This window comes from Arachis hypogaea, chromosome 2, assembly GCF_003086295.3.
Source record: "Arachis hypogaea cultivar Tifrunner chromosome 2, arahy.Tifrunner.gnm2.J5K5, whole genome shotgun sequence".
Taxonomy (NCBI): domain Eukaryota; kingdom Viridiplantae; phylum Streptophyta; class Magnoliopsida; order Fabales; family Fabaceae; genus Arachis; species Arachis hypogaea.
This window is the reverse complement of record NC_092037.1, coordinates 68917534-68930769: the sequence shown is the minus strand read 5'-3', so window position 1 is coordinate 68930769 and position 13236 is coordinate 68917534. Positions and strand designations below refer to the sequence as shown.

At 23.0% G+C, this 13236-nt stretch overlaps 1 protein-coding gene and 1 long non-coding RNA gene across 2 annotated transcripts; one reads left to right on the top strand and one right to left on the bottom strand.

The window, feature by feature from the left end:
• Positions 1 to 7958: 7958 nt before the first annotated feature.
• LOC112747335 (uncharacterized) lies at positions 7959 to 9280 on the bottom strand. The gene is made up of 2 exons (XR_011873137.1): positions 8815 to 9280; positions 7959 to 8227 (listed from the first exon to the last, which is right to left on the bottom strand). It is a non-coding gene; the product is annotated as an uncharacterized lncRNA (long non-coding RNA).
• Positions 9281 to 11063: 1783 nt separating this feature from the next.
• LOC112747329 (methyl-CpG-binding domain-containing protein 4) lies at positions 11064 to 13003 on the top strand. Its single transcript, XM_025795299.3, has 2 exons — positions 11064 to 11231; positions 12328 to 13003. Exons 1-2 carry the CDS (start codon positions 11178 to 11180, stop codon positions 12817 to 12819), a joined length of 546 nt encoding a protein of 181 aa, XP_025651084.1. The 5' UTR covers positions 11064 to 11177; the 3' UTR covers positions 12820 to 13003.
• The last annotated feature ends 233 nt before the right edge of the window (positions 13004 to 13236 follow it).

Genomic DNA, 13236 nt, shown 5'->3' with positions numbered 1-13236 from the left:
AATTATATAAAATCAATATTTAATGCATCATTAAACTACTTATCAATTATTAATCAGAAATATTTTAAATTATTTTAATGAATAATGCATAATTATACTAATTTAGGAAAATATCTTTATTATAATTATATAAAATCAATATTTAATGCATCATTAAACTAATTATCAATCAAAAATATTTTTAAATATTTTAATTATATTCATTTTAATTATATTCATATCCTTCTAATTCTTATTCATTATCCAATGATTTTATTAGTGACAAGTTGTTGACCCATTTATATTGATAATAATAATAATTTTATTAGGATAAACATCAAATTCTATTCCTAATATAAAAATATAAAATTTAATTCCTTCCATTTTTATTTTACCACTATAAAAGATCATGTATGCTAGAAGAAAAGATCATTCGTTTACCAATTACTCTTTTATTTGATAGCTTTTACGACAATTCTTTTTCTTCCTATGAGGAGTCGTTGCAAGAAGACAACTATCGAGGACACAAACTACCACACTCTCCAACTTTCGTGCTCATCATTCGGAGCTATATATGTTATCTATAAAGTATTTATAGACTATGGTGTTATCATGTATGCATAAATAAAAAATGTTTCGTATTTAAATTTAAGTCATTTATCTGTTTGTGGTATATTGTAATGTGAAATTACTTTTAATATGTATTGTGTAATGATATTATGTTCTAATTTAAGCTTTTACTTTAGAACTGTATTATGATTTTATCTCATCTTTTTTTCTTAAATGTCAAGTTGACGTATTTTTATTTATTATTATTATTATTATTGAAACGGATTGATATGAAATGTACCAAAAAAAACTCTTACATTCAATTTATTTTATTGTAGTCTTCTATCTATTATATTTATTTTTATTTTCTTCTTATTCATTTTATTTTCTTTTTAAATGTTATATAATTTATTATAATTTATATACCAATCTATTTCTATTTTTTAATATACTAAAATTAGGTTTTTCCCCAACTAATGAAAGTGGGGTGTCACTTTCTCGTGAACCCATTTTCCTTCCAAAATGATTGCACTATTTCACTCTTTTAAATTTATTTTTAAAAATTATCTTTAATTGATATAATTATATTATAATTAGTATGTAATGAATGATACATAATTATATTCATTTAAGATAATCTCTTTATTATAATTATACTAATCTCTTTTAAATTTATTTCAAAAAATTATCTTAATTATAATTATATAACAATATTATACTTAGCATTTAATGAATAATTCATAATTATACTAATTTAGAACAATATCTCTATTATAATTATATAAAATTAATAATTAATACATTATTAATCTAATTATCAATCAAAAATATTTTTAACTATTTTAATTATATTGATATAATTTTATTTTTTATTCATTATCCTAAAATTTTATTAGTGACAAATTATTATCTTAATGGTGAGCTATAATATAATAATAATAATAAAAAAATAATAATAATAATAATAAAAAGATAGAAAATTATATTTTAGAGAAATATAAATTGATTATTAATAATTGGTTATTAATAATGATAATTATATGATTAATTTTTAGTAATCATTAAATATATTTAATATAAATAACCAAATTTAATTAGTTAACAAATGAAAGAAAATATTATTGCACGATTGTAGAAGCAACAAAATATATATTGTAGAAGCCAATTTAATATAATAACAATAATTATCGTTATTATTCAATAATAATAATAATTATAATCTTTCTTTTTATTAAAACACTCATCTAATTGAATTAATATAAATATATAATGAAAATAAAGGATGAATTTTTTGACTTGAAAGATAATACAATCGAATATTCTTGAAGATTTTAGAGCTGTAAATATATATTCTTCCTGTATAAATATACGCATGCATGTTACCTCATTTTTTTTATAAATGAAAAATAACATTTACCCGTTAAATTTGTTAGTTGCTCAACCGATTCATCTTATTTATTGTGATTGAGATTGATATATAATTATAAAGATTTTTTTCCTCCATTTATTTTAGTAAAAAAAATCCATGACGTAAAATAAAATGAAATAAAGTCAGTATCTACTTTTTTCTCAATATTTTTTATATTTATGGTAAATATTAAATGTAAAAAAGAAAAAAAATAATATTAATTATTATCACTTTTATTTATTTACATTCATAATTAAATTTAATATAATTATAATAAGTCTCTATAATTATAATAATTTATATCTGTTATATATATAGCAATTATATTATATATAATTATATATCTCCTCTTTTATATATACTTAGCAAGTATTTATATTTATATAATCTACTTAATATATTAAAATTGGATTTTTTTTTTTCTCAACTAATGAGAGTGAGGTGTGAATTCCTCGTGAATTCATTTTCCTCCAAAATGAATGCATTTAATGAATAATGCATAATTATACTAATTTAGAAAAATATCTTTATTATAATTATATAAAATTTATATTTAATATATTATTAAACTACTTATCAATTATCAATCGAAAATATAATAATAATAATAATAATAATAATAATAATAATAATAATAATAATATACTTATACTTAATATACTAAAATTGTATTTTTCCCTAACTAATTGAAGTGAGATGTCAATTTTTCATAAATTCATTTTTCTTCTAAAATGAAAACACTATTATCTCTTCTAAATTTATTTTAGAAAAATATCTTTATTATATTTATATTACAATTAACATTTAATGAATAATGTATGATTATAGTAATTTAGGAAAATATATTTATTATAATTATATAAAATTAATATTTAATGCATTATCAACTAATGAAAGCGAGGTGTCAATTTTTCATGAATTTATTTTTTTCCAAAATGAAAGTACTATTCTCTCTTCTAAATTTATTTTAGAAAAATTAAGATTTCATGCTGAATATAGGTGGCAAGTTAAAAAAAATAAGCAAGTTCATGGAATCAAATTATATTTCTATAACATATATAAGAATATATATTTTACTATATAAAAATTGAATTTCTGCACTTTATGATGGGCGTGACATATTTTTTAGCGTGTTTCTTAATTTATTTTTTATAACTCATTGAATACAATTTATTACAGTAAATTAATTATATCAACTAATTGATTTGATTAGGTATATTTATTATAATTTATATCAATCAAATAATTATAATTTATTATATCAATTATTTTAATTCATTAATTTCTAAGTTACATAATAACATAGATGATTTGTTACTTATACTGATTAAATACAATAAATACATATTAATTTAGTTAAAAAAATTATTATCTCCTATGTTTTCCTATTTATTTTTTTAATTCATTAAATCCAATCAATTATAATAAATTAATTATATCAACTAATTGATTCAATCAATTATTTTCTAATTTATTTTTTGAATTCAATAAATCAAATAAAATTAATTATACTAATTATTTGTATTGACTAATTGATTTGATTAATTCTTAAAATATTTTTATTTGATTTATTTTATTTATTTAAATATAACTAATTAGTTATTTAATTTTATTAGGATAAATATCAAATTCTATTTCTAATATAAAAATACAAAATTTTATTCATTCCATTTTTATTTTACCATATATGCTAGAAGAAATTATCATTCATTTACCAATTATTCTTTCATTGGGTAACTTTTACAACAATTCTTTTTCTTTCTATGAGGCGTCGTCACAAGAAGGCAACTATCATGGTCACAAATTAGCACAAACTCTTCAACTCTCGTGCTCATCATTCAGAGCAATATATGATATCCATTAAGCATTTATAGACCATGGTGTTATCATGTTTGCATAAATAAAAAAAATTCGTAATTAAACTTAAGTCATTTACCTGTTTGTGTGGTATATTGTAGTGTGAAATTACTTTTAATTTGTGTTGTACAATGATATTATGGTTTAATTTAAGCTTTTATTTTAGAATTGTGTTATGATTTTATCTCATCATTTTCTCTTAGATAATAAGTTGATGTATTTTTATTTATTATTATTGAAGCAGATGTGATATAAAATTTGTAAAAAGAAAAAAAACTTACATTCAATTTATTTTATTGTATTCTTCTATTCTTCTATTTTTTATTTTTTATTCATTTTATTTTCTTTTTAAATATCATATAATTTATTATAATTTATATCAATTAATTAATTATAATTCATTATATCAGTTAGTTTAATTCATTAATTTATAATATACATGATAAAATAGATCATTTGTTACTTATACGTTTATTTTTCTAAAATCTAAATCTGAATAATTATATTTTCGATTTTTGTTATGAACAAAATATTATTAATAATGAATAATAATTAACCACTCATACTTTTAATCAAAGTGTTTGGATGATTTTTATATTTATTAATATTAATTATTGATTATTTTTTCATAAATAAATTATATTATAATTTTATGTTAATTCATAATTGATTAATGATTAATGTTCATGAAGTATGTTACTCTAAATTTTTTATTTTATAAATATTTTATTTAAATATAATTTTTTTAACATAAAAATGTATTATTTATTATAATATCATAATTTTATTTTTTTAATTATTCTAAATGAATATTTTATCAAATACTAATTAAAGTCATTCTTCCATTTGTTTTTACTAATCTATTTTTTAACTATTATATAAAATTAAAATCGTATTAATAAATTTAATGTTAAAGTTAATTTGGCTTTTTATTATTTAGAGTGTTTTTCAATCAATAATTTTATACTCTTTATTTTTTTTCCAGTTTTATTTTGAATTTTAATTTAGTACTCAAAGGTAGTGAAATTCCGTTGATACTGAAATAAAGTTACAAAAAGGTCCATAGGGTAGAATAAGTAAAATAATGTGATACTCACATTGCAACATCCAAATGAAACAACTTAGGATCTAAAATGTTTATCTTTCTCTTTCTCGCCGTCTATTATATTATCTATTCCATCTATTCTATTATATAAACATTGAATTTTCACCTTTAATAATAGAATCAACGTAGTATACTTCTGCTTTATTTTGTTTAACTCATTAAAGTCAATTCATTATGATGAATTAATTATATCAACTAATTTATTTGAATAGATATTTAAGTATCACATAATTTAAAATTATGTATATTAATTATTTGATTTAATTTTTATGATATATAAATTTAAGTAATAAATTAAAATAAGATAATTTATTACTTATTTAAATTGAATACAACAAATATAAATTAATTTAGTTAAAAATTTACAATTTTCTAATCTTCTATACATAAAAATGACAAAACAAAATTATAAAAATAATATTTTTATCACTTTTGCTATTTTAATTTTATTTTCTTTACTTTTTTATGTATAATTTTATTTTATATTAACTTTGTTTATTTAATAATAAAATATACTCATATTAATTCTATCATATAATAATATATTTTTTCCAATATTAACCAAAGAATTAATAGTTATTAACTACATCTAATAGAATGACTGAGAAGTGAGAACTACGAAAAGTTAACCCATGTTCAAAATGCTGAAATAAAGAAAAGAAAACAGTGGATATATGATTAGAGAAAAAAGTATAATAATAACAAAATATACTAAAACTGAATTTTTTTCTCCGACTAATAAAAGTGAGGTGTTAATTCCTCATGAATTCATTTTTTCTCCAAAATGAAATCACTATTTTCTTCTCTAAATTTATTTTAGAAAAATATATTTATTATAATTATATTACAATTAACATTTAACGAATAATACATAATTATACTAATTTAGAGAAATATTTTTATTATAATTATATAAAATCAATATTTAATACATTATCAATTAATAAAAGTGAGGTATCAATTTCTTATGAATTCATTTTCCCTCCAAAATGAAAGTACTATTCTCTCTTCTAAATTTATTTTAGAAAATATCTTTATTATAATTATATTACAATATTACAATTAGCATTTAATGAATAATGCATAATTATAATAATTTAGAAAAATAAAATAAAGTCCAGTAATTTATCTTCTGACTACACACGTGTATAGAATAACTTTTAAGAAAGAGTCATGTATAATAAATACGGTCGATTATTGTAAAACTGTATACTAATATTGATATAATATTATTTCAGGTATATATTTTACAGGTATTAAAGAAAAGTGTTGAGTTATTTTTTAGTAGATTTAAATTATTTATTGTTTATTAGAGAATTTTGTGCATTAAAATTCTCTAATAATTTATTATTTATTTTGAGCTAATTTTGATATGTTCTTATTTGACAGTAAAACAACATATAAAAATTTATCGGTGGGTCTAAGTATTATTAAGTTATTTATGGTCACATTGAGTATATATGTTTGATTTATTGAAGAAAATAGATTACTAAAACCAATTAATAACTATTTTCGAATTAATATATTTAACACTAGTTTAAGAAAAAATAAATAATACATAACATGTTTTATTTTTATTAATCAAATTATTATAATTTAAATTAATCTTAACAAAATAATTTAAAATTATAATTTCAATCTTATCACGTGCATAGCACGGGTTAATACACTTGTTTAATATACTAAAACTGGGTTTTCTCCCGACTAATGAAGGTGACGTGTCGATCCCTCATAACTCCGTTTTCCCTCCAAAATGAACTTTTCTATTCTCTATTCTAAATTATTTTATAAAAAATATATTTATTATAATTATGTTATAATTAATATTTAATAAATAATATATAATTATACTAATTTAGAAATATATCTTCATTATAATTATATCAAATCAATATTTAATACATTATTAAATTACTTATCAATTATCAATTAAAACTACTTTTAGTCATTTTAATAATAATAATAATAATAATAATAATAATAATAATAATAATATATGATAATTGCACGTAGTTAAGAATATTTGAATTTAATCATAAAATGAGCAAATTTTATGATATTAATAACGAACATTAATTTTAAATATTTTTAGTCATTTTAATTATATTAATTTTAAAAATATTGATATAATTCTAATTCTTATTTATTATTCAATAATAATAATAATAATAATAATAATAATATTAATTTTAAAAACCCATATATAAACTATTTCTATTATCCGTGTATTATTATTAAAATTTTATCTACTTATATAATATACTAAAATTAGGTTTTTCCCCGCTTATAATGGTGAGGTATCACTTTTTCGTTAATCCATTTTCCCTCCAAAATGATTACACTATTCGCTCTTCTAAATTTATTTTAAAAAAATATCTTTAATTAATATAATTATATTATAATTAGTATTTAATAAATGATATATAATTATACTAATTTAAGAAATTGTCTTTATTATAATTATATCAAAACAATACGATATGATATGATATAATAATAATATGCTAATGGCATGAGTTATTCTAATCATAATAAAATTCTTTTCAATGCACGAATTATTCAGTTATTCTGTATTTATAAGTCTTTTTAATAATAATATAATAATAATAATAATAATAATAATAATAATCTACTTAATCTATTAAAATTAAATTTTTTTTAATTAATAAAAATGAGGTATCATTTTTTGTTGAGTTTTTTTTTCTTCAAAATAAAAATATTATTCTTTAATATAAATAATATATTAAAGAATTAAAGGCATCAAGGTTCTGCTTAAAGTTCTCAGGTTGTGGGTAACAACATCAACCAAATTTCATGTATCATCTTTTCAGAGGTTGCTAAATGCTAATACAAAGTTCCATATCCGATATATGCGCACAATTTGGTTGGTTTCTCTGCTATAGTACTATCTCCTGCAAGTTGTCAAACTAAAAAGCAAGGTTGCGAGAATCGAATCGGTCATCGAACTGATCAAGTAACTGGTTCAATTGTTCAATAGTTTAATCGGGGTTGAACCGTAGTTGAACCGTTTTAATTCAATATATATTAAAATTATTAAAATTTAATATAAATATAGATATTATAAAAACTAAAGCAGTAACTAGGTATTATTATTTGTACATTTCAGTGTAAAAGAGTCATATATATCATAATTAAATCAATTTCTCTTGTATTTTCAAATTCTCTTTCAATCTATAACTTCTTGGCTCTTGCACAACAACAAACTGGTGTTGGTGCTGCATAATTCTCCTATTCAAGTTCATCATCTGAGAGCAATTCCTTTACCTCTAATGACATTTTTGGCAACAATATACACTTGCTTTTGGAGGCTAGAACCAAGTAGATCAAATTCAATAATCATAAAAAGAATTCAGAATAACAAACTAGCATAAAAATTCAAAGCATTGGCAATAAAAAATTCAGAATCATAAAATTTTTTATCAAAGACTTCTAATCAAGTATTCAACAATAAAAAGTCAGCATTTAAAACAGAAAACTCAACCTCCAAAGTCAAAAAATCCCAAAACAAAAAACTAAAAGAATCCATACTCAGCATCAAAGTAAATTCAGAATCACATCACCAACAACCCCCAACTCAGAACACACAATTGACAAAATTAACAACCACCGTTAAAATCAACCATCAAACCCAACTCAGAATGACAGCAATCCAGAATTCAGACCAATATATCAATTCATAACTCATACAATTCATATGGCATCCAACATAATTAAATTCAGCAATTCATCTAGTTAATTGAAAAAATAAAAAAATTGAACCTACATCAACAGAGCAACATACATCAAATTTCTTCAATATTACAGAATGATTAATCATATAATAAACAAAATTAAAAAAATTAAAAAACAGAACAAGAGAGCAAAAAGTGAGAGGGACGAGGATTGAAGAACTCACGGCGGCGACGGCGAAGATGTTGAGGAACGACGAGGATTGAAGAACTCACGGCGACGGTGAAGAGTCCAACGCGGCACGGGTACATTCGCACTTCGCAGAGCGTGGTGCCCGACACACAAAGAGAGAGAGAGAGAGATGGCTTGAAGACAAAGGCATTTTGATGACGAGAAAGAGGCGGCCGACGACGGTGAGCACAGAGGTGGGCTTCACAACGAGCACAGAGACAGTGAGGAGAAGAGTGACGGCGGCTGAGACTGAGAATGACAGAGACACCGAAACAGTGAGAAGAAGCCATGCACATCAACCTCAGACACAGCTCCACTGCCTCCTTCCTCCGCCGCTTCCGAGGGCTCCGCTTATTCTTCCGCTCCTCTCCAAAGCTGCCACCTTTGAAATTAGGGATTTTGGCAGTGAGAGTGAGACTCAGAGTGAGCGAGAAGGGAGAGGGGCAATTGGGGGTCTTCTCGCGTTTTTTTTTTTTTTTTAACTCAAAACGGCACTGTTTTGACGTGAATGAGAGAACCAGACCTTCGAAAAAACCGACCGGTTCATCCGATTCACTAGTTAACCACTGATTTGATCAATTTTTTTACCGATTTTTTGCAAATTGGTTTTTGACATTAATCGGACCGGCCAACTGATTGGTTTCTGGTTAATTCGATCGAACCGGCCGATCCGATCCGGTTTTTAGAACACTACTAAAAAGACTGTTATAATAGGTCAATATTCTAAGAATAACCCTCCTACTCTTTTAAGTGTGAGAATCCTTCATCATATGAAGATAATATTTTTTATCAAATAATTTACTTTTATCAAAAATACCAATACAACCACTAGGCTGTTATGATTTTAGTTAATTTATATGCAAATTTAATATATATAAATATTTTTTATCAAATAATTTACTTTTATTTAATTTATTTTAATTTTAGTTATAAATTTGATCATTTTTAATTATATTTTTATTTAATAATAATTATAAATTCACTTTTTTTTATAATTATATAATATATATTAATATTATTTTTTAATAAATACTTGTAATATATAATAATATAATAGATATAAACTAATTAATAAATTATTAAAATTTAAAAATAATAGTTATTTTAATACAAAAACAAAATAAAAATATTTATGATAAAATAAAAATAATAAAATACTTATTGTTCTTATTTCATATTATTTTAAAATAGTTTAATATTTTTAAAATGTTAGCAAAATATATATATTTTAAATTTTTAGCTATTTTTTATTTATATAAGATCGGGTTAAACGGTTCAACCAATAACTCACTCGTTAAACTAGTAATTCAATGACTCAATAATCTGACCGGTTCGACCACCAATTCGGTTCTGGCAACATAAGACTTCGTTTCTCATCCGGACAATATAAAATTTGTCAAACTAACTTGCCTAACAGAACTAAATTAGTTTAAATTGGATCTCTAATTCCCAAATCTTCTGTAGTTTTGTGACTCACCACAATTTTTTAATTTAAAAAGATCTAGTTAGTTGATTAGACAAATAAAAATTTTTTTATTTACAATGAATTTAATTTTGATACATTAAAGTTTAAAATATTTTATATAATTATTTTGATTGTATTAATATTTTTTGTTGTTTATTTATATAATTAATATAAAGGGTAAATCACATAATTACAAAATCCACATTAATTCAAATCACATGAATTCGAATTAGTCAATATCAACGTAATCTAAATTGAGTCAATTCGAATTATGCATTTGTTGTATCTATGAAATAATTCGAATCCCATTGATTCGAACTATAAAGAAACGTAACCCACACTAATTTGATGTATAGTAATTTAAAAAATTTGAATTACTCCATGAAATTACCCTAATTACCCTAATTAGTGTGGGTCACGTTTTTTTATAGTTCGAATCAATGGAATTGGAATTACTCCATGGATACAACAAATATATAATTCTTCAATTCGAATTACATTAATGTTGACTAATTCAAATTTATGTGAATTTTATAATTCGATTTAGTCTCATTTAAACTACATAAAAATGTCTTTCTAGTAGAATCTTGTAATATTTTTTTTTTGTAAAATTATATAATATCTACTTACAGTTTGTTTATCTATGTGATTTATCCTAACATAAAAATAGTTAAAATTTACTGCATGACATAACTAAATGTATGTTTAAAATTATTTTATTTGGATAATTTATTAAAATTAAATTTTAAAATATTACAGAAAAAACCATATTAATTATTAGAATATGGTTTTCATTCTTATTATCCCGTACACTGGTGAATTAGATAACTTGTTAGCGGGGAGAGGTATTGAGAAGCCAAGAAAATTTTTGGTGAATCTGTTCCTCTGAATGAATGAAGGGAGCTCAAGAAAACTCTCACTCCAAAACCCCATCTACTTCCGCCAAGGTATAATTTTTTTTTTTTAATCTTCTCCTCTCAATTTCTCTTATTAGTTTTCGATACCCATTCTCTAATTTCTTAGGGTTTTAGGTTTCGCTCTCCTGCGATACCCAAATTTTCAAACTCTTACTGATGATTCATTTTATTCCCTTCAGTTTGCATGGATTCAAAGTGAAAAATTGCATTTCTTTTCATCAATGTCGTTTGTTCTTGTGAGTGATTCATGTGTGTGTGATCAATATGGGTATGAATCTGCCTTTTTCTTTTTTCCTTTTTTTTTGGCTGAATTTTGCTGATGAATTTTTTTTCCCTTTGGTGGTGAATATGCTGTTTTGAATGTGCTTATAATAGGATAGTAAATTAATGAGGAACAAATTGTTTGATATAATTACATTCCGCTGAATTTGAATGAGCAATAGATATAGATTGTTCTGCTGCTGTTTCATATGGGTAGTTAGTTCATACCAGATTTTTTTTAACCAAAAGAAAAACAGCTTTTGTCATAGAAATATAGGTTGATAGCATAGATTGAAAATTGATATGAAATAGTGCATATTTGTAAGGCTGAAATACTGATTGATTTTGTGAAAGAAAAATTAAAACAATCAAAATCTGTTTATATTTTATGTTTTCACTTTTACTTTACAATAATTTTGAAAACAAAAAATAATACTAGAAGTGAAAACAAGAAAGGAAAACAGAAACTGGACTCTTAACTTATGGATGAAGTATATTGTTTGTCCTAGCGTTTGTGATTTTTTTCAAAACTACCCATCACATTTAATTTCATTCAATTTTGTTCCTAACGTTTTCAATTAATTCAATTTTGTTAACGTTTCGATTTTTGTCAAAACTACCCCAAGAAGTTTTCAATTTTATCCCTAATGTTTTACATGTAATTGACGTCTAAGGGTAATTTTGACACAAATAAAAAACGTTTGGAACAAAATTGAATGGAACTAAATGTTAGGGGTATTTTTGAAAAAAATCACATACGTTAGTGACAAAACACATACTTTACCCCTTAAAACTTATTAATGGATGTTAATCATGGAATTGAAATGATTGATGATTTTAAACTGTTGGCAAATTTTTATGACAGAGATCAGGATCAAGCCTTGGTTCAGTTGATGAGTATGCTGCACAATGCAAGAATTGCATGAAATGGAGAGTGATTGATACTCAGGAAGAGTTTGAGGAGATTCGAAGCAAATTCATTGATGAACCATTTTATTGCAGTAAAAGGGGCAAGTCCTGTGATGACCCTGCTGATTTGGAATATGATTCAACTCGGACATGGGTCATGGACAAGCCTAACCTCCCTAAGGCTCCAGAAGGTTTCAGGAGAACCTTGGTGCTGAGAAAAGATTACTCTAAGTTGGATGCTTACTACATCACTCCCACAGGGAAAAAGCTAAGAACCCGCAATGAAATTGCTGTGTATCTGAAAGATCATCCGGAACACAAAGGCGTGTCTGTTACAGATTTTGATTTTTCATCCCCAAAGGTAATGCAAGACACCGTCCCGGAGTATTTTGAGCAGAAGGATTCAGCTACCAAAAGGCCTAAGGTGGTATTCAAAGATGAAGCTTGAGAAATATCATGCTAGTTTGCATGCTGTAATAGATGGTGATTATGGTTTTTTTGATGTTATTGTAACTTTTTTGGTGACAGCATTTCAATATATTAGGATTAACCAACACCAGTAGTGCACATAGACAACTTATGATTTGTGTCGCTTATTTTTATTATTAAAAAAAAGGTTTAATTACTCTGTTTATAGTTTTGCGAAATTTTCAATTAGGTTCTTATATTTTTTTTTTCTTTTAATCAAAATCTTCTTATTCTTGTTTGATTTCTTTTTGTTTTTATTCTTGTTAAAAGATTAAAATAAGAAGAAACTTGAGAAGATAAAACAAGAAAAAAAAGATGAATAAGAAAAAAAAAAGAAGATGATAATGATGATGAAAAAGAAGAAGAAGAAGCACCAGAAGATGAGGAGAAAGGAGAA

What these genes read in the sequence shown, in the direction of transcription:
- LOC112747329 (XM_025795299.3), top strand. Translation starts at nt 11,178, where the DNA reads ATGAAGGGAGCTCAAGAAAACTCTCACTCCAAAACCCCATCTACTTCC. An exon ending in CCCCATCTACTTCCGCCAAG is followed by an intron (nt 11,232 to 12,327) that starts GTATAATTTTTT and finishes TTTTTATGACAG; the next exon opens with AGATCAGGATCAAGCCTTGG.